Raw genomic sequence first — 26,486 nt, 5'->3', positions numbered from 1 at the left:
CAGGCCAAGCACTGCACTCTAAGAGCTGTTTATTTTTGTACAAACTGTATAAAAGATCCAGGTTTTGGAGCTGAAACCAAAACCTTATTTTAGATTTGAGACATAAAAATCATACTCAGATGTTTTACTCAAAAGTATCAATACTGCAATGTAGAAATACTCTGTTATAAGACTTATACTCTGTAAAAGCTCAAAATTGTGAGCTTGTAGATCTGCTATTTTCAAATAGCCGAAACGTATATAGGGCTGAAGTGGTTAATGTATGTTTTGTAATGATAATCAAAATCTACAAAGTAACTAGTAACTAAAGTTTTCAAATAATTAAAAGAGCAAAAGTACAATATTTGCCTCTTCGCGCGTCTTACTTGTATATGCTACTATGCTGTAACAACAAGCTATACTCAAATATATATATACCCTATGTACAGTATACTTTTCTATATCACTCACAATGTGATGCATTGTGAGCTTGTAGGTCTGTGGAATGTTTTTTGTGAAAATATATACCAGTGAAAGATTATACCAAAAATAGCTTTTATTTAATTGAAACGGTTACTCAGTGTGACTTTAAAAAGGGAATATTTACTCGTAAACCATAGAAACGGGTCCACGGCCTATGTTTGGTAGAACGCTGTATGATATATATATATATAGATACAGTAGATAGATAGATAAGATATACTGCTGCTGTCTATTTTCTGTCCACACAGGGCCAGTGGGGTTCATGGCAGAGGTACAGCCATGAGGGTAGTGCAAGGTAAGTTGCAATTGCAAATTGGGGGGGGGTTGTTTTTTTGCATTGCAAAACACCCCCCCCCCCCCCCCCCCCCCCCTCCCCCCCGCCCCCTCCCTCCACTTCCTCTTATTCCACTACTTAGAAAATGCAAGGAGCATCATCATCAACAACAACTAAAGCTGTATCTGGTAACCATATAGTATCCGGTAACCGTGTTTGTAAACAAAAAAAAATGGGATTTGAAGTCCAGTCTTCACAGATCTGCTTTGCATAGCAATGTAAGGGAACTGCATCTCCCATGAGTGAGCACAGCATCCACTAAGTGTACATATTGTCTGTCCATCATCCAAGGTGCTTCAGTTGATGATAAGGTGTTGAACCAGAGAGGAGCTCACTACTCTACCAAGACAGACTGAGAAGCTTCAGAAGATAGAAGAAGATAGAAGGAGATAGAAGACAGATACATCTCTTCAGAATTTCTGCTCACCATCAGGTAAGTGTTAAGCCACACCTGTTCTTACACTAGTTTTATTGAGTGATTTCCAAATATTGTAATCTTTATTAACAACTTTTTCTCTAAACAGGAGGAACACACTTGTACATACTTGTGTGAGTGACTTAAAACCTCTTTGAATCTTTGAATAACAAGGATAGATCTACCAATTTCTTCCTCAAGTGTTCAGTCTTAAGGACTTGTCTATTTAATGGACCACAACTTATAAAATGAATTTCTCCTCATTATTTAATCAATGCATTCTTTGACTTGGCATCTATAGATCTATTATTATTATTATTTTATGTTTTCAAATGATACTGAGATGTGCTTTTCAGAAAGCCACACACTTTTTTTAAGGAAATTAATATTACAATATGATACATTTATCTATGCTTTTGTGATATTGATATATAGCTTGCTTACTTACATTTCTTGTTGTTATGTGATTGAGTAAGGATCTAGTTGACTAGGTCACTAATCAAAGAGAGAGAGAGAGAGAGAGAGAGAGAGAGAGAGAGAGAGAGGGCACCTGGGTGACCTGATAGCTGGATGCTTTAGGACACGTTCCACACGGGCTCACAGTGCCCTCATCACTGTCCCTGGGTTGACTCCTGTCTGTCCTCTGTCTTCTAGTAGATGTCTGTCCCCGGCTCTGTCTGCATCTCCTCTCTCTCTCTCTCTCTCTCTCTCTCTCTCTCTCTCTCTCTCTCTCTCTCTCTCTCTCTCTCTCTCTCTCTCTCTCTCTCTCTCTCTCTCCATTATGTCTATCTGAAGAAGGCATAAAAATGCCAAAAATGTATATTTAAAGAAAAGAGAGTGAGGGGCATCCTATTATATTACCCACTTAACCCAATAAGACCCGAGGCCGATTCTACAAATGCCTTCTAAATCAGTGGTTCCCAAACTTTTTTGTGCCAAGGACCACCCTAAGAGATTTGTGTTAAAAAAAATCAAAATTGTTAAACATTTCTCAAACACTTCCAAGATATTTCAAAAAGTCTACAAAATAGCAGATAAGCTCACAGTCTACAAAAATAGAGAAATATAGAAATATTTGAAAAACTTATGTTGCTCCAGAATATCTATGTATAGCTAAAATTACAGGGATGCTTTCCCAACTTTAATGGGTTAATGAGCTGGACCTGAGTTGGCTCTGTAATAGGACCCCCCCCCCCCCCCCCCCCCCTCCCTCCCTTACAAGCTCTCAACATGTCGCAGACATGTGAGCTTATCAATCGACTATTATTGGCAAAATCTTCCCGCCAGAATATTTCCAGCCAGATGCTGAGGCTCATATATCTGCTGCACAGTGTTGACTGTTATTCCTGCACCAACGAGTCAGCTTAACTGACCCAACAGCTTAACTGACCAGACATCTTAACTGACCCAACAGCTTAACTGACACGAATTTTGACCTGATGGTCAAGATTCAATTTTCCCCTGAGGAAGCAATCAGGCTCGATGGTAAAAAAGAATCAGCACTTGCGCAGGAAACGGGGTTCAAATCCAGGCTGGAAGAGGAAAGTTACAGCTTTAACCGCAGCACAAGAATGCAGATTTTATGGTATACCGGTAATCTAATCATATCATGTTTGCTGATGCGTAATGATGTTTGTAAACAACATGGTATGGTCATCACAGGCTCATGTGGTGCGTTGACCAACGCTGCATTCCTGAACTGACTCTCATATCACATTTCCATCAGCTGTTTTCCTCAAGGCCTCGACGGGAACACATTTCTGGGTATCATCCATGTTTTCTTCAGGCCTTAACCAGGATCACGTTTCCGTGTGTCCATGTTTTTCTTCCTCGACAGACAGACAGCCCAGCGACACATCATGGAAAACAAACCGGCCCTGGTCCTGTTCAGAAATGTGGGACAAGTTTACTTCCCCCAGAGCAGAGTGGAATGTCACTACAGCCTGACCTCTGAGCATCACTGGAGCAGCAGTGACTGGATAGGACTGTTCCAGGTACCATGACACCTCCTCATATCTCCTCATATCTCCTCATATCTCCTCATATCTCCTCACCTCCTCATAATATCGTTGCTGTCTGGCAGAAACCTCATATCTCCATATTTTAAACTTTTTGTGTTTTCTTTGTAAATGAATGCCCTACTTCAGTGGTTCTCAAACTTTTTCATGTCAAGGACCCCCAAATTGACACTTATTAGCCCGCGGACCCCCATTTGAAAAGATTAGCCAGGGACCCCCCATATAAGATACGATTTTGTACGGCTCTAGCAGTGATTCTCAACCATTTTAATTTCAAGGACCCCCAGTTTGACATGCATTAGGCTACGGACCCCCATTTAATGGCATTTCTATCTCTGGGACCCCAATTCATATTATAAAATCAATGTTAATTTAACTCTGAGAGTGTACAAATGGTACCAAATGGACCCTAACGGGTCCATTTGGTACCATTTGTACACTCTCAGAGTTACAGACCCATAAGGGTCCATTTGGTTCCTATCCATCATTTAGCTAGGGACCCCCTGGAACGCCCTCAAGTACCCCTGGGGGTCCCCGGACCCCACTTTGAGAACCAATGCCCTACTTGATCATACTACAGCATCAGACAAAAGCAAGCTCGTGCCACGCTTTGAGCTTGTAGATCTGCTACTTTTGCTATTTTTTTTTTATTTGAATCCTGAAACGTAACAGTTTTGGACATATGAGGTTTCCTCCCGACAGAGACGATATACAACATACTGAGAGGGATGGATGGACATATTTTAACATATAGGTTCATAAGCGGTGTTGGAAACTAAGTAACAAAAGACATTTACTCAAGTGCTGTACTATTCTGAGGTTCTTTTTACTTCCATTTTTCATACTCTATACTACTCCAATACCTTTCAGAGGCAAATATTGTACTTTTTTTTTACTCTACTACAATAATTTGACAGCTTCAGTTAAGAGTTACTTTGCAGATTTAAACATACATGATTTTATTTTATTTTGATTACATTTTTTTGTTTATTTAACCTTTATTCATGCAGGTAATCTCATTGTTCATGAGTTTATAAAAAAATGATAATGAGGTTGTTCTTTGATAACCAGGTGGGTTGGACATCACTGAAGGATTACCACACATACGTGTGGGCCACGGCTCCAGAAGGTAATATGATCGATTACACAGAGGGAACCGAGGTCAACGGCTGTGCACTTTTCACTGGTAAGAGTACATACAACAAAGTGTTGTCTTGTTTTATAGGTATTGTTCAAAAATACATATGTAATAATATGACTGTAACCCAATGTAAAAGGATAAAGGAAAGCAATTCTCCCACCACAGGAAGACTAAAGATATGTGTATGCTGTTAGAATTTAAAAGATCTTGGCACATTTCCGTGGTACATTGTGTCTAAACTACACAAGTCATAGAGGGATTGTCTTATTTTTTTTAGATTTGTTTAATTAATTAACCTACTATAGATTTTCTCTGCGCATGTGCGTACAATCTTGTGTTCAGTTAACAGTTTACATAAAGTATGAGAACCAACCCAAAACTACTACCCATTTTTTATTTCACTCTCGACTAAACTTTAACTTATTAATTTGTTTTAACATTTGTTTCTAACTTGAATGTAACGCACTTTGAACTCCATTTATGTCTGAAAGGTGCTCTATAAATAAAGATGATCATTATTATTATTACTCCCTGCAGCTTTCTACCTGCCGGTGCCCAGTGAGACACAGTACCAGTTTGTGTACGTGGCTGGCAGCGGGGAGGTGTGCGGTCAGAGCGTCTCCTTCACCTTCTCTGCTCCCAAACCTCTGGAGGAGCTGGAGACTCTGAAGGAGGACCAGGACGGGGAGGAGATGCTCCTGGTCGTGTCCAGAGCTCAAATGTTACAGGTGACAATAATAATGTGTTGAGCATAATAGATGAAATAAGACTATTATGTCTATAAATTGACATGAATAATAATACGGTATGAGTGGAAGAACAAACGTTATTATAAAGTTAAATTGCTTCCCACCGTTGCATTCATACCAGTGCAGATTTTGACAGCAAATTTGTATTTAGTTTTAGTCATTTAATCATCTGAAATGTTTTAGTTTTTGTCTAGTTTTGTCGACTAAATATCATAAGATAGTTGATTTAGTCGACTAAATTGTCGCAGCACGACACGCTGTGAGCTTGTAGATATGCTATTTTCAGAGCGCAACTCCCGAGCGCAACCAAACAAACATAAAATGACTTGTCTTTCAGTTCTACTGGATCTCTTCTCCACTCGTCCCTCACTAACATTTTGGTCTAGTTGTTATTTGTTGACGAAATTGTCAATATATCTAGTCATAGTTTTAGTCATCATAGCTTAGTTTTTATTTCGTTTTTCGAAAAAAGGTAGTCAACGTTTTTCGTTTTTCGTCATAATTTTAGTCGACGAAATCAACACTCATTCAGACTAGCAGTTTGGTGACCATTGGATGAGCACTTATTAAAATTACACTTGTCAGCCAATAATTTTTATTATTAGGATATACTGTACTGTACATTATGATCTCTGATATTTAATTTAAATAACCACCTCCGATGGATTGAAACGTTGTCGGTACTGTTCAGTGAGGTGATTCTTAGGCCCTCATCCTCTCTCTCTCTCTCCATGTTGTGAACAGACTCAGCTGGAGGAATGCCAGCAGCTGCTGGTAGATGTCAAACAGGCTCTGGAGCAGGAGAAGAAGGAGGTGGCCGGAGAGAAGGAGAACAGCAGGAAGGCCAAGAGTGTGTGGGAGCACGAGAGAGAGGCCATGAAGGAGGTGATCTCAGAGCTCAGGGAGAACCTCAGGCTCAGCCTGGAGAAGCTGAGGAAGATGGAGGGGAAACACCAGGTACAGCAAAGCACCCTGCAGGGTTATAACAGTAGTAGGCTGGACGGGGTTATGATTGACACGTAAAAGCGCTGCGTCAAGGACCCCCTAATTGACACATATTAGCCCACGGACCACCATTTGAAAAGATATGCCAGGGACCCACATATAAGAGAAGAATTTTACGTCCATATGAGTGATTCTCTGCCATTTTAATACCAAGGACCCCCAGTTTGAAATGCATTAAGCCGCAGACCCCCATTTGTTACATTACATTACAGTCATTTAGCAGACGCTTTTATCCAAAGCGAGGATAAGGATAATTCCTTTTAACAGGTCGTTCATGAAAGTCCTTGCGGTCTTGTTTCCAATGAGAACCTGTGAGCAATTAGGGGTTAAGAGTCTTGCTCAGGGACAAATTTCATTTCATCGACACATATGCTGGCGTGGCCTGGAATCGAACCTGGGGCAACCAGGGCCTCTGGCTCCCTAGGCGGGCTCACTAACCACTCAGCTATGGCCGCCCCCCAGCCACTTACAATAAGTTACCATTTGGGCCCTCCCCCCCCCCTCCAATCTACACTGTAGTATCGTCAGTGTTAATTTAACTCTGAGAGTGTACAATTGGAACCAAATGGACCAGTTAGGGTCCATTTGGTTCACTCGTGGAGTTACTGACACATAAGGGTCCATTTGGTTCCCAACTATCAATCATTTGATTATAAAATAAACAGACAAAGACTGAGAACATCAGGTTTGTCAGGTCGCTTTGTCAGCTTTGTTGTGAATTCCATTAATAGAAAAGAGTCTTAACACGTGCTGTATTTCTTCTTTTTTTCCCCCAAAGGATGTGCAGTACACTCGTGAAAACTTGTCCTCTGAGTTGAGTTGCCTCTGGGCCGAGAAAGAAGGGAATCAGCAGGCGATCAAAGAACTGGAAGACGAGATCAAGATACACAATTACAGACACACAAATGCAGACACACAGTTAGAAAGGTAATGCGAATATTTACATTGTTTTTTTTACAATCTATAACATCGATTGGTTGGATGAATTGTTGCACCCCTACGTTCACCATCAGGGTTGTATTTTTGAAGGGCTGTAACCGACCGTTCCTTTGTAACCCCGCAGGATGAAGGAGCGAGAGAATAAACTGTCCAGTCAGCTGAAACACGAAGAAGAGAAGAGAAAGTCTCTGCAGGTCAGTGTTTATAGGCTAGAGATGGATCTCTTCTTCCTAGTTCCCACGGACGACCCACTCAGCCTGGCCCGATATATCATAACTCTATGATACACACATGGCAGACATCTTTGTAAGCCATCCATCCCGCACCACATTTACATTATGAGGTGTCAGCAGTGACCTTAAGGACACGTAACATCAGTTTATAGATGAGCAGCATACCGTCACCTCATATGCCCTTAAGACTTGATTTATACTTCGTTGTGCGATGCATTGCGTGCTGCAAATAGCCAATCTATAAAGTTACAACGCGTTTTGCTGCGAAGCGTTGTGGCCTTTTAGATCAGCTGTTTTTGGCAAGAAGTGACACCGGCGCACAACAAAGTATTTATTTATTTTTCAATAACGTTCTATTGTTTTTTTTAGAAACAATAATAAAATCCTATGATATTTAGTCGACTAAAACTAGATTATAACATTTCTTGCACCGTCCTACCTCTATGACTGCCTAGAGAGACATGTTCCAAACCGGACCCTCAGGTCTTCAAGTGCTGACCTACTCGAGGTGCCTAAAATGACATATAAAAAATACGGTGAAGCAGCATTCTGCTTTTACGGACCAACAGTGTGGAATAAACTCCCATTACACCTAAAACAGGCAGCCTCTGTCGATAGCTTTAAAGCACAGCTCAAGACCTATTTCTTCACTCTTGCTTTTAGCTGACTCTTTGGTTGATTTTTAAGTCCTCACTGTATTGCCTATTTTAATGTTTTATGCTTTTGCTTTTATTTTATTTTATTTTTTGTTTGCTTTATTGTTAAATTGGTTGTAACTGTAACTGTATTCTTGCTCTGTAAAGCACTTTGCGCTGCATTTCATGTCATGAAAGGTGCTATACAAATAAAGTTTATTATTATTATTAGATGACCAAAATATGGCTAAAACTAAATGGAATTTTATTCAAAAGACTATGACTAAAACTAAATAAAATGTTGCTGTCAAAATCAACACTGCCACACCCTCCTGTGTAGCATCAGGGTCTTGAGCTCTACAGTGTTAGCTAAGCTGTCGCGCCGTAGTGCATCTACGTAGGTGGAACGCTTCATGTCTTTCCTGGCTTAGGCCTGGGTTGGCTCCCATAGTGTCAGTTTGCTTGCCACTAGTTCCGAGTGCCTGACGCAGCACCCTGCCAGCCTCATCCTACCACCTCACCCGTGGTAGGTCCCCGTAGAGCAGTGGTTTTCAACCTTTTTGATATCAAGGTCCATTATTTATTCACCATTTGAGCCACAGACCACCATTTGATGAGATTTAGACTCTCAGACCCAAAACTTAGAATATTTTGTTATCGTTGGATAAGATTTTGTCCACAATTCCATGTTGTATTGATGTTGGTATCATAGGAGAGATGACAGGCAAACGTTGATCAAAATAACAATTCTTTAATTAAGTAATGCAGATGTTTAACAATAATTGAAGTGTGTAAAATGTGTAAAATGAAACCAAATGGACCCGTAAGGGTCCATTTGGTTTCATTTTACACTCTCAAGAGTTAAACATCTATAAGGGTCCATGTGGTTACCAACTCTTCCATCATTTAGCTGGTCCTCAAGGGCCACTGGTGGTCCCTGGACCACTGGGTTGGGAAACACTGCTGTAGAGGACCACATATCTGATGTGGTCCGTCCATGTGACACCTACAGTAGTGCCATTCGTAGCGTTCTTGTGTAGAGACTCCCATCAGAGCCATACCGTAAAAAAAATGACTATCCTCTCCTGTCCTGACCCCTCCTCCTCCTCCTGGCAGGTGGATTCCGAGGCAGAGATCCGGGAGCTCCGTCAGCGCCTGGCGTCCGGAGAACACGTGTGTGAGAGCCTGCGCAGGGAGCTGTGTGAGGCGGGGATCCAGCGGGACCACACCCACAACGAGCTGCACCAGGCCCGCCTCCACAAGGCCCAGCTCACCCTGCAGATGTCCAATGAGAACCTGGCCTTAGCTGAGGGCCGCGCCGCCTGGGCCCAGGAGAGAGAGGCCTTCAGACAGGCTGCTGAGGTGAGAGCCGTATAGTGCTACTGCAGTGGTTCTCAGACCTCTTCATGCCATGGAACATTCATAACAGAAAATATATGTAAAACAAAATCAGAAATGTATCAAAATCTTTCAAGATTTTCAAAATGTTTCGCCGATTTACAATCTCACAACCGCGTCGCACTGCAATGCGCTGTGGGCTTGTGTAGATCGGCTATTTCCGAACCTGCGAAGTATAAAACGTGGTTCCTCATTTTGCTGGGGACCCCCTGGAACCTCCTCAAGGACAACATTACATCAAAAGATGTAATGTTGACAGATTGTAGCAAATGATGAAAACATTTTGATGCAAACAGTTGCTATAGTGTGATTGGAAAAAACATGCAGCCCAAAATCCCTCTGCAAACATAGTCTGGGCCTTAGTCTAGTTTATGCTCATTAAAGCTACTGTACTGTATTAGCTGACTGGGGTCTTCCAGCGAGCGCTGACTGTTTGCCACAGAATAGGGGATGCTACTGTATATGGTCTTATGTGCTTTAATGTAATATTTCCGATGCCACAGATTGAACAAAACAAATTGCAGCAATTAAGCGGCGAGTTGCAGCAGAAAGAGGAGTGGCTTCAAGAGGAGCGGGCGGAGAGGGAGAAGCTGGACGTGGAGCTGACCAGAGAGAGAGACGACGACTACAGGGTGAGTCCATCACAGCATGTGGCAGTGGTAAGCTCACAATGCGACGCATTTTGAGCTTGTAGATCGGCTATTTTCAAATGATTTTTATACATTTGAAAACTTGTGAAATGGTACATTCTGCACAATGACTACTTTCTACCTTTGGTACTTTAAGTACATTTGATAGCAGTACTTTTATACTTTTATTCAAGTCAATTTTGAATCCCGGACTTTTACTTAGTTGTAACAGAGTAGTTCTACATCGCAAGTATTGATACTTTTACTTAAGTAACAAATGTGAGTACTTTTTTTCCCCCCACCACTGGCATGTGGCAAACACCTCTCATTCATTCAGTGCAAAACACATTCAGCTCCAAATAGAAACGCTCACGCTTTGCATCGTATCACGTTTCGGAAACTGGAGAAAGCCCAGGACAGATTCCATGTCAAAGTTTATCGCCTCTCTCTCTCTCTCTCTCTCGTGCATCTATCTATATACAAACAACAGACACAAATAGACAGGCTGGCACTGATATCACATCAACAGATATGTGTCACTGTGTCATGTGATCATAGGAGAGAGGACTATGTCATGTTAGACCCCCGACCTCCAGGGTTGCCAGATCTGCTTATTAAAATTTCCCTGCAAGATTTTATTTTAAAATAGCCGATCTACAAGCTCACAACGCGTTGCATCGCGACGCGTTGTGAGCTTGTAGATCGGCTATTTTCAAATAGCTGATGTATATGTTAAAGTGCACATGTGGCCCCATAGTCGCTTCTTTTGGTCTGGTTTTCCTAGGCCTGGTTGCTTGTTTCTCTCACATTACATTACATTACATTACAGTCATTTAGCAGACGCTTTTATCCAAAGCGACTTACAATAAGTGCAATCAACATAGGTAGGGAACGAAAACTACTAATCACAAGAGGTTATAAGTGCATTTTCTGCAAAAACAAGCAACCAAGAGCATCTCACAGAATCTGGCAACACTGCCGACCTCCCCTTGAACTGAAGCAGAATGATATGTCGGCAGAAACCAACTATGTTCAATATGTTAATTTTTCAGGAAATGAAAAAAATATGTTTTAAAAACAACACAATACTGCCTCATCAAAGTTGGTATGGTGACCTTATACATCGTCAGATACTTGAATGTGTCCTTATATCAGTGGTTCTCAAACTTTTTCATGTCAAGGACCCCCAAATTGACACTTAATAGCCCGCGGACCCCCATTTCAAAAGATATGCCAGGGACCCCCATAAGAGAAGATTTTTTACGGCTCTAGCAGTGATTCTCAACCATTTTAATTTCAAGGACCCCCAGTTTGACATGCATTAGGTCCGTAGCCTAATGATTAGGCTACGGACCCCCATTTAATGCCATTTCTATCTCTGGGACCCCAATTTATATTGTAAAATCTATGTCAATTTAACTCTGAGAGTGTACAAATGGAACCAAATGGACCCGTGGACCCATAAGGGTCCATTTGGTGCCTAATCTATCATTTAGCTGGGGACCCCCTGGAACTCCCTCAAGGACCCCTGGGGGTCCCCGGACCCCACTTTGAGAACCAATGCTTATATTATCATCACTTTACCCAAATACAGCTCAAGTGGAGTTAGGAGGTTTTTGAGCATTAATGTGGAGATAAAAAAAGACATGAGTTGGAGTTAGGAGGTTTGACTGACAGTTTGAGGATCCAATGGATTTATGCTCAATTTAGTCAGAAGCACTTTTTAATACTTTTCATTGGCTCAATATGTGTAAAACCCAAAGGGTGTTCAATAGCACTGATTTATTCAATAACATTTAAAAAGTTGAAAAACGGAGATAGTTTCTGTCCAACAGTGAGAATATTCAGATGGTAGGACTGTGGTTAACCACTTTCAACCTGGCATCCATATTCTGGGTATGTCATTATAGGCTAATAGTAATAATAATTATCATTACCATTACCATTATCATTACTATTGTCCATAGTTTTCAGAATAGCCCATCTACAATATTCACAGCGTGTCAATCTTGTAGATTAAATGGTCTATTTGAGCTAATTTTTACATTTTTTGAAAGACATAAAACAGGGTCTTACGGTTGCATGATACTGCCCCCAGCAGGTGCAGCTGAACTATACCAGGCAGGAGTTGCAGGAGTTGAAGGCCAGGCTGAGGAGCCTTCAGAAGGAGAACCAGGCAAGAATTCTGTCTGTTCTACCATCATATATCTATATACATTCTGTCTGTTCTACCATCTATATATCTATATACATTATGTCTGTTCTACCATCTATATATCTATATACATTCTGTTCTACCATCATATATCTATATACATTCTGTCTGTTCTACCATCATATATCTATATACATTCTGTCTGTTCTACCATCTATATACATTCTGTTCTACCATCATATATATATATATACATTATGTCTGTTCTACCATCATAACACATGATCATATCTATAGGTGTCTCTGTTGAAAACAGCCGTCCCCCTTTTTCCATTTCAGTATAAACACACACACATACATGCATACATACATGCATTAACGCATGTGAATAAATACACCCCCTCACAGGACCTCATCCATCAGCTGGAGCAGAAGCTGGAGTCAGAAGAAACCAAGTCAGATGAAGAACCTCCCTATTTTGACTGTGAGTAATTAAAGTGCTGCCATGAGAATCGCTGCTTTATTTAATGAACGCCAAAGTAACGGCGTTACCTGCTCTGATCCTCTCACCTCATTGGCCCCTCAGCTGTGGAGGAGGAGAAGGAGGAGGAGGTGAAGGAGGAGAAAGCTAGCCCCGTCATCGTGCTCACGTCCTCTTCCCATCGGGAGTTGGAGAAACCTCTGGAGTTCCTGAACGACACCAAAGGAGAATTTACATATGATGACATGCAGGTGTGTTTCACACTACAAATGAACAGATACATTTTTTATACCTTGTACCTATCCGATATCTGTGTGTGTTTGATTTGAAAAGAATCTAGGACTAGTCAGTGGTTCTCAAAGTAGGGGTCCAGGGACCCTCTGGGTTCCCTAAGGGGGTTCCAAATGGACCCGTCCCTTACAGGTCTGTAACTACGAGAGGTTATACAAATGGTTATACAATCCATTTGGTTCCATTTGCACACACTCAGAGTTACGGGGATCCTTGAAATTAAAATTCTCAAGAACCACTGATTTAGGAATAAATAATTGTTAGAAAATAATTTGTAAACTTAAATTAATGATGAGTTATCAGTGATTCATTCTGCAATTTAACATGACTTAGTGCTCTTGTAGCCTATCTCTGTAGTCTTCTTATCTCTGTGTCTCTTCCATCAGGAGGAATGGAGATGCACTGAAAGCAAGGCCTTGATTCTGCCTCAACGCACTGAGCCACTCCTGAGGTGACCACACCTTCATTTACGTGTTTTAAAGCTGCAATACGTAACTTATTTCAGTGAATACAGTACATTGAGTTCCACTGTTTTGTCTCATCATGTATGTTCTGTCTCATCATGATCATGTATGTTCTTCTGTCTCATCATGTATGTTCTGTCTCTATCATGTATGTTCTAGTAATCACTGCTATGTTCTTGACCTTCACAGTGACAACGATATCTACATGTGGTAATAACGCAGAGAAGACAGATGATGGCGCTGTTGAGACGGATCTACCAGAGGAATCCATGATGCATTGCAAGGCATCATCAGGAGATGTTCTTACATTTTATTGTCTGTTTGTTTGCACTGGTTGTTTTGAGGATTCACATTGAAAAGAATAGGGGCTTTACCTCATGATGTGTACTGTACTTTAAAAGAAATCACGGCACTATTTCTTCTGTTGTCTTAAGTGTCCTGATGACTTGACTTGTTTCTGTTTTTAATGTTTGTAGAGAAGATTATCTTATATTATGTTGTTATATCCGTAGGACCGGCTGGTTATGGGGGGCGAGCTGGCCACGCTTGAGACCACAGTGTCTTATGTGGAGTAGATTTGCCCCTAGTGGCACAAGATAGAAGTATCTTTCTTGCTTGCCTTCTTCTTTCTAGAGATGGAGGTTGTAAGGCTCGATCTCGTGGTTTGGTGCAGAGATATGTAGGTTGTAAGGCTAAGGTTCGATTCCTAGTTCTATCTTCTGGACCTCTTGAGAATACCTGGCATTGCCCTGTTCTATCTGGTTGTTTGGAATAGATATGGTGATATCCAACTAGCTGATTAACTAAGAATACTTGTCTCCGGTAGAAATATGATGCATTCCTCCTCTATTTCTGTTCAATACCAGTATTTATCTCTAGAGATGTGACGTCATGCCGTGACGCCATGCTGGCGTTGGCCAAATTAGGCGATCTTCATGCTGGGCGTGGTATCCTTGGTAACAATGTTTGATTTTCTAAGAAATGTGATTTTTAAAAATGTAGTACAACTACATGTGTGTGTGTGATGAAGCATAAAGTAAGTTATAACTTGCAGTATAGTTTAAGTATATTATATAGTACAAATGATATTACGTCCATATAGACGTAAATTTGCAACTACAGAAAAAGATCAGATGATAAGATCTTCTCTACATCTTCTTAGCTATTAGCCATGACCTTGCACGAGTGTGTAGATGTTAGAATGTGTATGGCAGGATGATGAAGTGGCTAAGTTAAGTGATTGTGTGTGAATGTATTGATTTGAACAATTGTTGATATGAGAATGTTAAAAAATTAAAGAAAAAAATAATAAAATGAAAGTGAACAAACACAGATGTAATGTTTTGATTTGCCCTGGTGAGGGGAAATTACTTTTCTTCATTCATCTAGCTGATGGCTGCTCAGGTGGCTCAGATTAGCGCACAGGGGGAGCTTATAGAGGTTGGAGTGATCAAGGGACACTTCATAAGTTTAGCTGGGATGAGTCGAGGGTCGAACCTGCAAAAGTCGATATAGACATAAATTTGCACACAGGAATACGTGCAATGATCAATAATTCCCTCCCCACTCAGCTTACCTTCCCCGAACATGAGTCAATGGTGTTCATAAAGATGCCCGATAAAGCCGGATGCATTCGGTGGATTCGAACTCCCAACCTGCGTGTTGGTGGGCAGGGACTTTACCACTGCACCACCCGAGCGCCCGATGTAGAATGCCATGGGATATGGTGACATCAGTGGTGTTTATATCAGAGGGTTACAGTGACTGAACATTGGAGATGTCAGAGTGCTAAAGATAAAATGGAGATGGAGCAACATGCGAACACAACATGATGAGGTGATACTAGGGTAGCAAGAGAATAGATCTACAACTTAACAGGGAGACCTGTCCCCCTGTAAAGGGACAGGCTTGGCAGTTCTTCCTTGGCCTACTGTGAGTGTGTGCGTGCAAAGTGTCCCTGCAACAGGCCGCTGTGTTCATGATTTGTGGCATTTTGCGCAAAATGGGCCACTCCTGTAAACTTTGTAAGTCAATCATGCCCAATCGGAATGGAATATGTTGGAGTACTTTAGAATGTTCAACTCAAAAGCATTAGAAGACACCTGCTGAGGGCCCAAAGATGCCTTGGTGCAATGGTGTGGTGTGCTTGATCGGTTGCCTCTGCTAGTCCCGTTCCATCAAGGTACTGGAGGACCACCACACATATCCCCCTGTTTCCTGAGAAGTAACGGTGGGCGGTTATGTTTGAAAGAACTCTGTCCAGATGACTTTTTATAGAAATAAATTATTATATTTTGTGCCACCGACCCCATAAGTGAAAAATGATTCCAGATTTATTCGACAAGCTGCTTGTTAACGTTTCTTCTAACATCAAAGACAATCAAAGCAAAGTGTCCCATGGGGGTTTTGAACATAAGTTTGAAGTTTCACTGGCAGTTGCACTAACTAGTTGGCTAAAGAAGCACCAGGCCCACTAGGGAGCAGACATGCAGCTACTGGTCATTTATACCAAGCTCATGGAAGCAATGTCATTTGGCATCCAGGTGTCAATCAACTTAGCAGGTTCTGACAGGGGGTGGGACTAAAAAAAAGAAGGAAGGAAGACAGTCTGAGAGAGAGAGAGAGAGAGAGAGAGAGAAACAGGTGAAAACAGAGGTGTTTATACATCTGATGGACTTGTGGCTGGTCAACTAACACACTAGCCTGGAGGAGAAGAGAGTGTGTGAGACATTTCAACATGTTTCTGAGTGAGTATGGACGCTATCTGAGAACTGTAATGACATTTGGTTAAAGTATAGGACCTTTACAGCCCTAGAAGGCTCTGACAGACAGACAGACATGTGGGGTACTGGGTTCTCCAGCACACAGACTGACAGGTGACCACTGCTTCTTTCTCTTTCTCATCTGTGATTGAAGTGTCACACTTATGATATAATCGCCGTCATAATCGTTTCCATTTTGCAAAATATTCCTATATTTTCAAACGTTTTTCCAAAGTAGTGGAAATAGCTGATCTATAAGCTCACAACACATCGCAATGTGACGCGGCTTGTAGATCGGCTATTTCAACTACTTAAAAAAAATAAAGATTAAGTTAAAAAATATATATATAAAAAAAAAGTATTACATATGGCCTAGTTTGGCCATAGTATATTATTTTTGGGGGATTATTGGTATCATTCATTTCTTCATATATTTAAGTTATTTGTCATATGCAGTTTTTGTTTACGAAGCCTAAAAGCTAGACATAAATGTAATTTATATATTCCAATGTTCAATGAAAAAAGACAATTAAATTGTTAATCGCAATTATTTGTAAGACATTTAATCGTCAAATGAAATGTCATGACAGCCTAGTCACTGATCTAGGATCTGATCCTTATACTCCTTACTATTGGTTGATTGTAACAGTTGTAAACACTCTGTTTCTCTCTCCACCCTCTGCCACTCAGGTTGAAGAGCCTCGCTGCATGTCTGGCTGACATCTCAGTGGATGTCTTGTCACCACCTTCACTCATTAAGACCGGGAACGCATCTGTGTAACCACTTTAACCATTATTTTATACTTTGGCTATTCAAAAATAGCAGATCTACAAGCTCATATTGAGCTATGAGCTTGTAGATCTGCTATTTTGGAAACATCGTAAAAATGTGTGCAAATCTTTGAATATATATATTTTTAAAGCAAACATTTGTAACTCAAATCTTTGCTTCTGGGGGGTCCCTGGAACAGCATATCTTGAGATGGGGGCCCGCGGCCAAATACATATAATCTTGGGGGTCCTTGACATGAAACAGTTTGAGAACCACTGATTATAGCAACATATGTTTTTTTTTTTAAACTGACATTTGTAGAATCCCCCAGAAGCAAAGATTTGAGCTACAAATGTTTGCTTTAAAAAATATATATTCAAAGATTTTTTACATTTTAAAAAAATAGCCAAAGCATAAGATAATGGTTAAAGTGGTTAAAATCTAAAATGACAGATGCTTTCCCGATCTAAATGGATTAAGCTGAACCCAGACAAGACCGAGAGTCTCTTCTTCCCAGGTAAGTCCTGCCCCATGCAGGATCTCACTATGTCCATAGACAACTAACATCACAACACCAACAGGTGGCTTCTGTTGGTGTTGTCCTGGACAGTCAGCTCTCATTCAAGGCACACATTACAGCGGCCACTCGATCCTGTAGGTTTACACTCTATAACATTGGAAGGATCAGACCCTTCCTCACCCAGGAGTCAGCCCAGCTCCTTATCCTGGCTTCAGTCATATCAAAACTTGACTACTGTAACTCGCTCCTTACTGGCCTCCTTAAGGATCAGACCCTTCCTCACCCAGGAGTCAGCCCAGCTCCTTATCCTGGCTTCAGTCATATCAAAACTTGACTACTGTAACTCGCTCCTTACTGGCCTCCCTTCATGTGCACTTAAAGCCCATCAAATAAAGCGTGCCTGGTCTTCAACTAGCTAACTAGTTTTCAGGTCTCCCCCCTGTTCAGCTCCCTCCATTGGCTCCCAGTTGCTGCCTGCACCGAGTACAAAACACTGATGCTGGCCTACAAAGCAACCAAAGTCATAGTCCGCTCTCTCAGATCAGCTAACACAGGGAAGCTGTCAGAACCTTCCCTAAAACATCCGGGACAACGCTCCACACGTCCCAGACTCTTTTCCTTGGCCTTTCTGGCTCCCAAACTGTGGAATGAACTCCCCATTGCAGTTAGAACTGCAGACTCACTCCCAATGTTCTGTCATAATCTGAAGACTCACCTCTTCAGACTGTGCCTCAGCCCTTAGCACTTCACTCTCCCCATACTCCTTCACTCAGTAATTCCACCATAACCAGCTGATATTAGTAACTACAAAGTGGGCTGTGGCTGGTCGACTGAGACAGTGGTTCTCAAACTGTGGGTCCCCACATGATTTTGGGGGCGTCCTCAGCTAGTTTAATACCTACAAAAAAAATAAAAGAAAGAAATGAAACCATTCCTCCATCAAAATTAATCAACAAACTATATGAAAACATTTTGAAAATAGCTGATCTACAAGCTCACAGCGCCTCACGCTGTGAGCTTGTAGATCGGCGTGGCGAGTGCGAGACGTTGTGAGCTTGTAGATCTGCTATATTCACAATATTTGTCCTTGGAACCGAGTCAAACTAAATTTAATGTCTCAACTGAACTAAGTGCTCATCAGTGTGGGTGCCCAGTTCAAATATGATTATTATGGGGGGTCACGGCCTGAAAGGTTGAGAACCACTGGACTAACACACTAGCCTGGAGGAGAAGAGAGCGTGAGACCCTTCACATTCTGCTCCATTGATGCTATAGTGACTGACCTAGATATGACGACCATGCAGACACACCCTGGTCATTTGTTTGTTACTTAGGCTTGTTTTTTCTTGACCACAATGTTAAAAATGTTAATTTAGATAGCATGTTATTTAGACAGATACTAGGTTCAGTGTTTACCTGGTATCCTATAGTTTCAATGTACAGATAACATTGTCATCAGTGTTGACAGCACTGTCATCAGTGTTGTGTTGAATTCATGTTAATGTGTATTTTCATACATTTAACCACTTAAACTCTCAATATACTTAGAAAACCTGACCTTTGGCTCTGTGCTTGGTTCTGTTTATTTTTCCCTCTACACCAAAGGTTTGGGATGCGTTGTGAACTTGTAGATCGGCTGTTTTACGGCGAACGCTTCCACCAGAAGAGAAGAGAATAAATACCTAAAAGTTTTACTTAAGTACAGTACTGAAGTACTTAGTTACTTTCCACCACTGTTAACTTCTTTGAACACAGTTGTACATTAGAGGTGCAATCTGAATCACTCACAAAGGGCCGTAGTTGACCCAACATACCACAGGTGGGCGCTAAACTACAATAACCTTCCCCACCACCCCACAAGCCCCAGTGTGACCGCTCTGGCTGCTCTGTCTATGTCTGTAGGATCTGATCATTATTCTACTGTTCAAAGAGCAACAGTGAAATTAATGGATTATAAATATCACTGTGTGCATCGGTTTGTGACCTATGTCCTTTGTGTTTGACCTCAGTGTGGATCCATTGTTGAGGGAGTGGATCAGGATCCTGATGCAGGGAACTCCACCTTCTATAGACCATGCACACCCTGGTTGAATGCTACCAGAGGGTAATAATTTAACCCTAGCACCACAAGAATATATACCCTGACACCACCCTAACACCACAAAAATATACCCTGACACCTCCCTAACACTAGCCTGGCATTGGCCAGACTGATAACGTGGATTCACTCTCACGTTCCTCCCTGCATCAGTCTGGACTTCGGGAGCGAGTATGAGAAATCAGAAAATGATCGGGCCAATCAGTGACTGCGTTTCTGCTGTCCGTACAACAGTGAAAAGCATCAAAATCATTTTCTGATTTCTCTTACTCGCTCCCTATGGGCCGAAGGTAAGTGATTTACTTTGGTTAAAATAAGTGTTAAATAGCTCTATATTCTGATAGTACTCATTGCTATAGAGTGTTTGTTCTGAAAAAGGAGTGTCCCATGTCTCTCCAGCTCTTTATTAAACAGAAAATGCATTTTCAGTGCTCTCTCCTGAAGTTTTGTCACCTACCTGAAAATGTACTGTTTACTAAAGAGCTGGAGAGACCCATGTGACCGAACAAACGCTCTGCAGCAATTATTACTATCAGAATATAGTACTTTAACCTTTTTAATAAAAACTAAGACAATGCCCAAAACACATCAGTCCTACTGCATTCCTTATGGTTTAAGCTGCATTGCACAGCCATCAGTTTGTAAGCAAGAAATATCCCTGATATTAGACATAGAGGAACAATTTCTCTTATTGATGGAGTGATTCAAATTCAACAGCTAAAAACTCACTCAACAGTAGCTCTCACTCTCGATAAAGCAACTGTTAATTAAAAAAAATATATATATTTTGTTTTACAATACCCGACTCTGTCTTTCGCACCACTACCTGAAGGCCGTTTCATCCACAGCCAGCACCTTCCTGGCATTTTTGCTTCCAGTAGCTGGACCCTACATTGAGAATAATGCAGAGTCAAGCTAGCACATTTAAGAAGGTGCTCATTTACTAATGACACTAATTTCAGATCATTTTAATTACAACATTCAGCAATGCATATATGAGCACAAATGACATGAGGATTGACCTGTAAAACAAACAATAGTTAAGTAAGCCAAGCTAAGACAACATGTAGTCTACACTGCAGTGAATCATGTTGTCTAGCGACAGACCAAAGTGAGACTTATGCACTTGACAGACTTTATGCTGCTGTGAGAAACATGGGATTAAACTAACGCATTAAAGTAACTGTTTTCCTGTTCTCTGTTATACATTATAGTTCCTAAGTACAGTAACCAGGTTAAAGTTACTAAAGTTAAAAAAATGGCATTACTTGGGTGAGGCCTTCACTGAAATCTGTCATGCACGTCCCAGCAGAGTGATTCAAATTCAACAGCTAAGAAGTATCACAGTAGCTCTCACTCTCGATAAAGCATATGTTAATTCCAAATATTAACACCTCAGTCTACAGTCTTTCTATGCTTATGTGTTCACTAATGATTATTTGTCCTAGTGTCTATGCTGACCTGGTATTGGCTAGACACCTGTCACTCCCCTTCTCAGCTCATGTGTGATTAGAGCCTGACACTATTAAGAGGAGCTGTAGCCAGCTCTCGGCTATTCCCCCCCCAGCACCCCAGCAGAGCACAAGAGTTTATTGGTTCCCTTGACTATTTGTACTTTCTTTATTTCAGTTACGATGGGCTGATTGTAAGTGTTTTTAATGTCTGGTATGATTTTCGTTATTGGTTACTTTGTACTTTGTGTTTTGGTAGTTCATGGGAGTCTGGTGAAAGGACACAATTGTAACTTTAATTAGAAATATAAATAAAGATTCTTTATTTAACTGCTGTCCCTTCAGACTCAGTGATTTCATTTCCCATAGAGTGTGAGGACGTAGTCTTCTTCGTTTTCCACCTTCACCTTCTCGACGATGACAGGGAGTACTGCTTCTGCTTCGACAAAAGGACCCGCAGATTAACATGTATTTGTCCACAGACCCCCATCTGATAAGATTTGGTTTTAAATATACTTATTTTCAGGTTTGTGTTTGCTAAAAATGTGTGTTAGCATAATTTATACACTAGTCTTGACTTTCTGTTCTGATTCAGATTACACGAACTAGGTATACCACCTGTTTGATGAATGTAACCGATATAGGGTGATGAGTTAAACAAAGGGGCTTTGAGGAATGTTCAGGATGATCTTATACAAGACCATAGATGTAATATAGTTGGATGATTACATTATATGATAAGATGGCGGACAAGATTCAAATAACTTGATCATTGAGAGACAAATCCTTTAAGGTGTGCATCTTTTTTGGAAGCATATATTCATTCTGTAGATTTATTATTCACTGTAACACCTAATACAAGGGCACAGAAATGTGGCAGTCATAGGGGTCTTAAACGTTTTCAGGCCAGGGACCCCCGTTGGGGGGTGGTACAGCATATATTGTATAATGCAGGGGTCTTCAACGTTTTCAGGCCAAGGACCCCCTAGCCCTAGCTGAGAGAGAGAGATGAAGCAGGGACCCCCTCTATATTGTATAGAATGGTGTTTCAGATATACTTTTGCTGCTCTTTTCTCCCTCTACACCTATAACTCTTTGCCAAAAATAGCCGATCTACAAGCTCACAACGCCTCGCACTGCGAGGCGTTGTGAGCTTGTAGATCTGCTATTTTTGGCTAAAGTTCTCCTCAGAAAAGGGATGCTAGGGTTCAAGTGGTTAATATAAAAAAAGAAAAATCAAATCACACAAAGATTTGGCGGACCCCTGTAGTAACTCTGAGGACCCCCTGTTGAAGATCCCTGGTATAATGTATAACATTGTGTTTCATATGTATAGACATACGTACCATGTTGTGCATTCAAGCTATTCAAATAATAGATTAATATATTCATTCATATCCACTGCCATTAGTAAACATACTTTACTAACTGAGAAGAATGTAATACTATCAACAATCTACCACACTTTAAGTATATTTTGATGCCGATACTTTTGTACTTTTACTCAAGTACATTTTCATTACCAGACTTGTACTTGTAACAGAGTGTTTCTACAATTGCAGTATTGATATAATTGATTCATTGATATTCATTGTTAAATAAATATTACAATGTATGTCTATTACTATTATTATTATTATTATTATTATTGCTGTTATATATTTCGCTAACTTCTTCTCTTTAACTTTTAAATTAGTGAAATGACGTTTGCATTGAAAACAAATGTATCTATTTTTGGTTCGTGCGCATGTGCGTGCTTGTAATAGTGTGTGTGTGTGTGTGTGTGTGTGTGTGTGTGTGTGTGTGTGTGGGGGGGGAAGGGGGGCGGGGCTTGTGTCGTGTTCGTGTCGTGTTTGTGTGTGCACGTCATAGAGTTGTGTCGGTGCGTGCGCATGTGCGTGCGTGTAACAGCGTGTGTGTGTGGGCGGGGGGGCTGTGCTTGCGTACACGCGAGAGGGCATTCCTGGGGATGCCCTCTCGCATGTACGCATGTCTGCTTGTCAGACCAATCACAGCCCTTGTTGTGTTGTCCCGCCCCTTAAATCTACCGTTCCCGCAGAGCTCGGCTCATTTCTCAAGGTTTACAGCGGATGCTAGGTCGCTCGATACTAGGTCTCTCCGGTCGATGATAGATTACTATTGGAAACTGTTCTACTTGATTTCGGTTCATATATCACTGATCTACTTTCATTTCGTCGTGTTTTGTCTGAGGTGAGTAATATTACTTGATATATACTTTTTTCCCGCCTTTATTGCTTTATTTTAATTTTTCCCCTCCTTTTTTGGACTACATGAACGTTCAGATTTCATACACAGTTTTTACCCCATGGCCACGGATGTTATAATTATGTACGGGCCCTCAGAAATAGCCGTAGCTTCCGTATTGTTCAATAAAAACGCATCTTAATCCGATTGGTGGCCATTTGCTCATAGCTGGCACAGTCTATCAGAGTGCAGTACACCTACCAACCGACGGGTAATGCAGTTGAAAGCATATGGCGGACATGCTGAGAAAATGGCCATCGATCGGATTAAAATGCTTTTTATTGAACAATACTGAAGATACGGTTACTTTTGAGGGCTCGAACAGAATTGTCACATCCGTGGCCGTGAGGTGAGAACTTTATATTTGAAATTTGAACGTTTATGTACATGTACGGGCCTTAAATGAATTAAGTGCAAACGCCAGATTACGTTTGTTTCAGGCCCCAGGACTCTGTTGGTTTGTTTTCATAAACTCATGTCACAATCGACCTGTCCATAACAATTCATTATACAACGCAGAATGCAGATTTTAATCAACATGGCATTTGTTATATCTTGTTGAGCTTGTAGATCTGCTAAAACTAACTTTAAGCAGCCTCTGAAACTGGGTTAAAAACAACCTAGGCTAACCAGTGCTAACGACTATAAACGTATGCCTACAACTTCCGCATGGCAGTGACGTAAATGATTACGTTATCAACAGTATTGCTATCATGTTTATGTATTTACCAGGGACACAGTGCACATTAATCAATGTTGGTTTCCACATCCGTGTAATGAACCAGAGTTAGCCAGAAGCTAGCTTTCATCTGTAGTCCCTGAGCAGGCTGTTAAAAGTGGTGATATAACTCATTGGTTCTCAAAGTGGGGTCCGGGGACCCCCAGGGGTACTTGAGGGGGTTCCAGGGGGTCCCCAGCTAAATGATGGATAGGAACCAAATAGACCCTTATGGGTCTGTAACTCTGAGAGTGTCCAAATGGAACCAAATGGACCCGCATTTGGACACTCTCAGAGTTAAATTAACATTGATTTTACAATATAAATTGGGGTCCCAGAGATATAAATGCCATTAAATGGGGGTCAATAGCCTAATGGATGTCAAAGTGGGGGTCCTTTGAAGTTAAAATGGTTGAGAATCACTGCTAGAGAGCCGTAAAACCCTTCTCTTATTGGGGTCCCTGGCTTATCTTTTCAAATGGGGGTCCGTGGGGTAATAAGCGTCTATTTGGGGGTCCTTGACATGAAAAAGTTTGAGAACCACTGGTATAGAGTAACACGAGTTTAACGCTAGAAGGAGATGCTGTTGTAATTTGACTGTTTTACTAGCAGTAAATAGACATTCATTTGACGCACTGTTTGGTTCAACAAGTGTTTATCTGCACCGAGCATTGTACTGGGTTGACTAATGTTAGAGGACGCCGTGGCTTTGTTGTTTGTTGTTGTTTCTCTCGCTGAACCTGGAAACTGCCATGTCCGCTTATTGTAAGCGGATGGTCGCGCTTCTTTTGGGGCTTGTTTTGGGGTTGAAAAGGACCGTAATGAGAGTAGACGGTACACGGTCGGTCGTACCGTGTCGGTCGCGCATGCGCGCCACTCTCAATTGTATATTAGGATCATCATATTTATGATTATGTGCCCACATTTGCCTCTAAATTGTGGAGAAACTGTCGATGCGGAACCAAACTGTCAAGCAATTGTTTCCGCCCAGACACGTTTCACTGTCGCACATGTCGAAAATAGCAGATCATTGTGAGCTTGTATCGGCTATTTTCAAATAGACTATGTATAAAATAAGGCTAAAGTGGTTAAGGTATGTTTTATAATGTAATCATTTATATCTTAAAAGTAACTAGTAACTAAAGTTTTAAAATAATTGTAGTGGAGTAAAAGTACAATATTTGCCTCTGAGATGTAGTGGAGTAGAAGTAAAAGTATTGGAAATTGGAAATACTCAAGTAAAGTAGAAATACCTCAAAATTGTAGGCAAATAGGTTTTATAAAATGTTCATGAATAGGAATTAATATTCACATTTATATTCATGAATAACTTTGGTTAACTAGAACACTGACCTGACTTACTTGCAAATCTATGCCCACATCAAGACTTTATTTTAGTCTAAATATTTGTCCCTTCCTGCTCCAACTTAGAAGGACAGAATTCTGGAAAGTGGGCAGGAATCACGATGTAATCTATTGGTTGCTTCATGCCAGTGTTAGACTTGATTTAAGAAGTAGTGCTTTTCCAGTCAGAAGACAGATTGAAAGAAGCAGTCTGATTCAGTACACACTGTGCTTTTTATATCGTCAAAATTGCCTTCTGGTGTCCAGATGCTTCAGTTATCACAAAGCAGCTGAATGCCGTAAATAAATCCCCTCTTCTTTATTCTTTGCTTTTTCATTTAGCAAGGATTTTAAGGATGCACGATTTTGGCCGATATCCAATTACCGATTATTTATTTCTTGGTCAAATGAATACTGCTATTTCTATTTTCGTCTATTACTATTATAGCCTACCCTGATTTGTTTTTCCCTGCATCAGGCTTATTACAGTTATTCATTTAATATTATGTCGCAGATTGAAGGGAAGATGGAAATATTCTTTCCTTAGGGCGATCTTAAACACTAAGTGTTTACACAACATGACCGGCACTTTGGCTGCCATAGTCTGTTGGACACCTGTAAGGGGGAGGAGGATAGTTTGCTTGTTTGGACAGCAGCATAATTCCCCATGTTCATCAGCGGTGACCATGTATCACACAGACTATGAAATCATGTCCGTTAGAGCAGTGGTTCCCAAACCTTTTAGCTCGAGACCCAAAATAAATCTTATGTCTCGCCGTGACCCAAACTAGTGAAAATAGCCGATCTACAAGCTCACAAGATGCGACATGTTGCGAGCTTGTAGATCTGCTATTTTCACAAATTCTTAAAAGTACTTTTCCCCCTCTAATTAATGGATTTTTAAATGTATTTGTATGCTTTCGAAAAAAAGTTTTTTGTTGGGAATGTTTTGATAATCTTTTGAAATAATAAAACATTTTAGGAAGTTAGGAAACACAAAATAAACATATTTACTCGCGTGACCCATACAACACGACCCACATATGGGTCCCGACACACTGTTTGGGAAACGGTGGGTTAGAGTACCTCTTTCTCAAGTGGTATGGTAACGGCCGTCTCTCTTTTGTCATGAGGCGGATCGCTGCTTGGAACAAGATAACAATAAAATCAACAGCAAGGGAAAAGCTGCCATTCAGCTATTGATTTT

At 40.9% G+C, this 26,486-nt stretch overlaps 1 protein-coding gene across 3 annotated transcripts; it reads left to right on the top strand.

Moving 5' to 3' along the window:
- The first annotated feature begins 1,084 nt into the window (after positions 1-1,084).
- Positions 1,085-14,677, top strand: LOC311049070 (calcium-binding and coiled-coil domain-containing protein 1-like). Of its 3 annotated transcripts, none has more exons than XM_084062508.1 (14): positions 1,085-1,229; positions 3,053-3,205; positions 4,301-4,415; positions 4,908-5,098; positions 5,864-6,076; positions 6,903-7,051; positions 7,188-7,257; positions 9,048-9,293; positions 9,833-9,961; positions 12,057-12,134; positions 12,522-12,597; positions 12,700-12,845; positions 13,272-13,336; positions 13,539-14,677. In XM_084062508.1, exons 2-14 carry the CDS (start codon positions 3,071-3,073, stop codon positions 13,561-13,563), a joined length of 1,638 nt encoding a protein of 545 aa, XP_083918634.1. In that variant the 5' UTR covers positions 1,085-1,229; positions 3,053-3,070; the 3' UTR covers positions 13,564-14,677. The 3 variants fall into 3 exon arrangements, with proteins under 3 accessions (XP_083918634.1, XP_083918635.1, XP_083918633.1); XM_084062509.1 differs by having other exon boundaries at positions 3,049-3,205; positions 12,060-12,134; XM_084062507.1 differs by having other exon boundaries at positions 3,049-3,205.
- The last annotated feature ends 11,809 nt before the right edge of the window (positions 14,678-26,486 follow it).

Source organism: Gymnoscopelus microlampas (assembly GCF_963454915.1).
Source record: "Gymnoscopelus microlampas genome assembly, chromosome: 7".
In the NCBI taxonomy this organism is placed as follows: domain Eukaryota; kingdom Metazoa; phylum Chordata; class Actinopteri; order Myctophiformes; family Myctophidae; genus Gymnoscopelus; species Gymnoscopelus microlampas.
Note: the sequence above shows the minus strand (reverse complement) of the source record. Positions and strands in the feature narration are given on the sequence as shown.

Excerpts from the sequence above, each read along its gene's own strand:
- LOC311049070 (XM_084062508.1), top strand. The coding sequence starts at position 3,071 with ATGGAAAACAAACCGGCCCTGGTCCTGTTCAGAAATGTGGGACAAGTT. Across the intron at positions 4,416-4,907 it reads CGGCTGTGCACTTTTCACTG|CTTTCTACCTGCCGGTGCCC; the intron begins GTAAGAGTACAT and ends TACTCCCTGCAG. Across the intron at positions 12,135-12,521 it reads GCCTTCAGAAGGAGAACCAG|GACCTCATCCATCAGCTGGA; the intron begins GCAAGAATTCTG and ends ACCCCCTCACAG.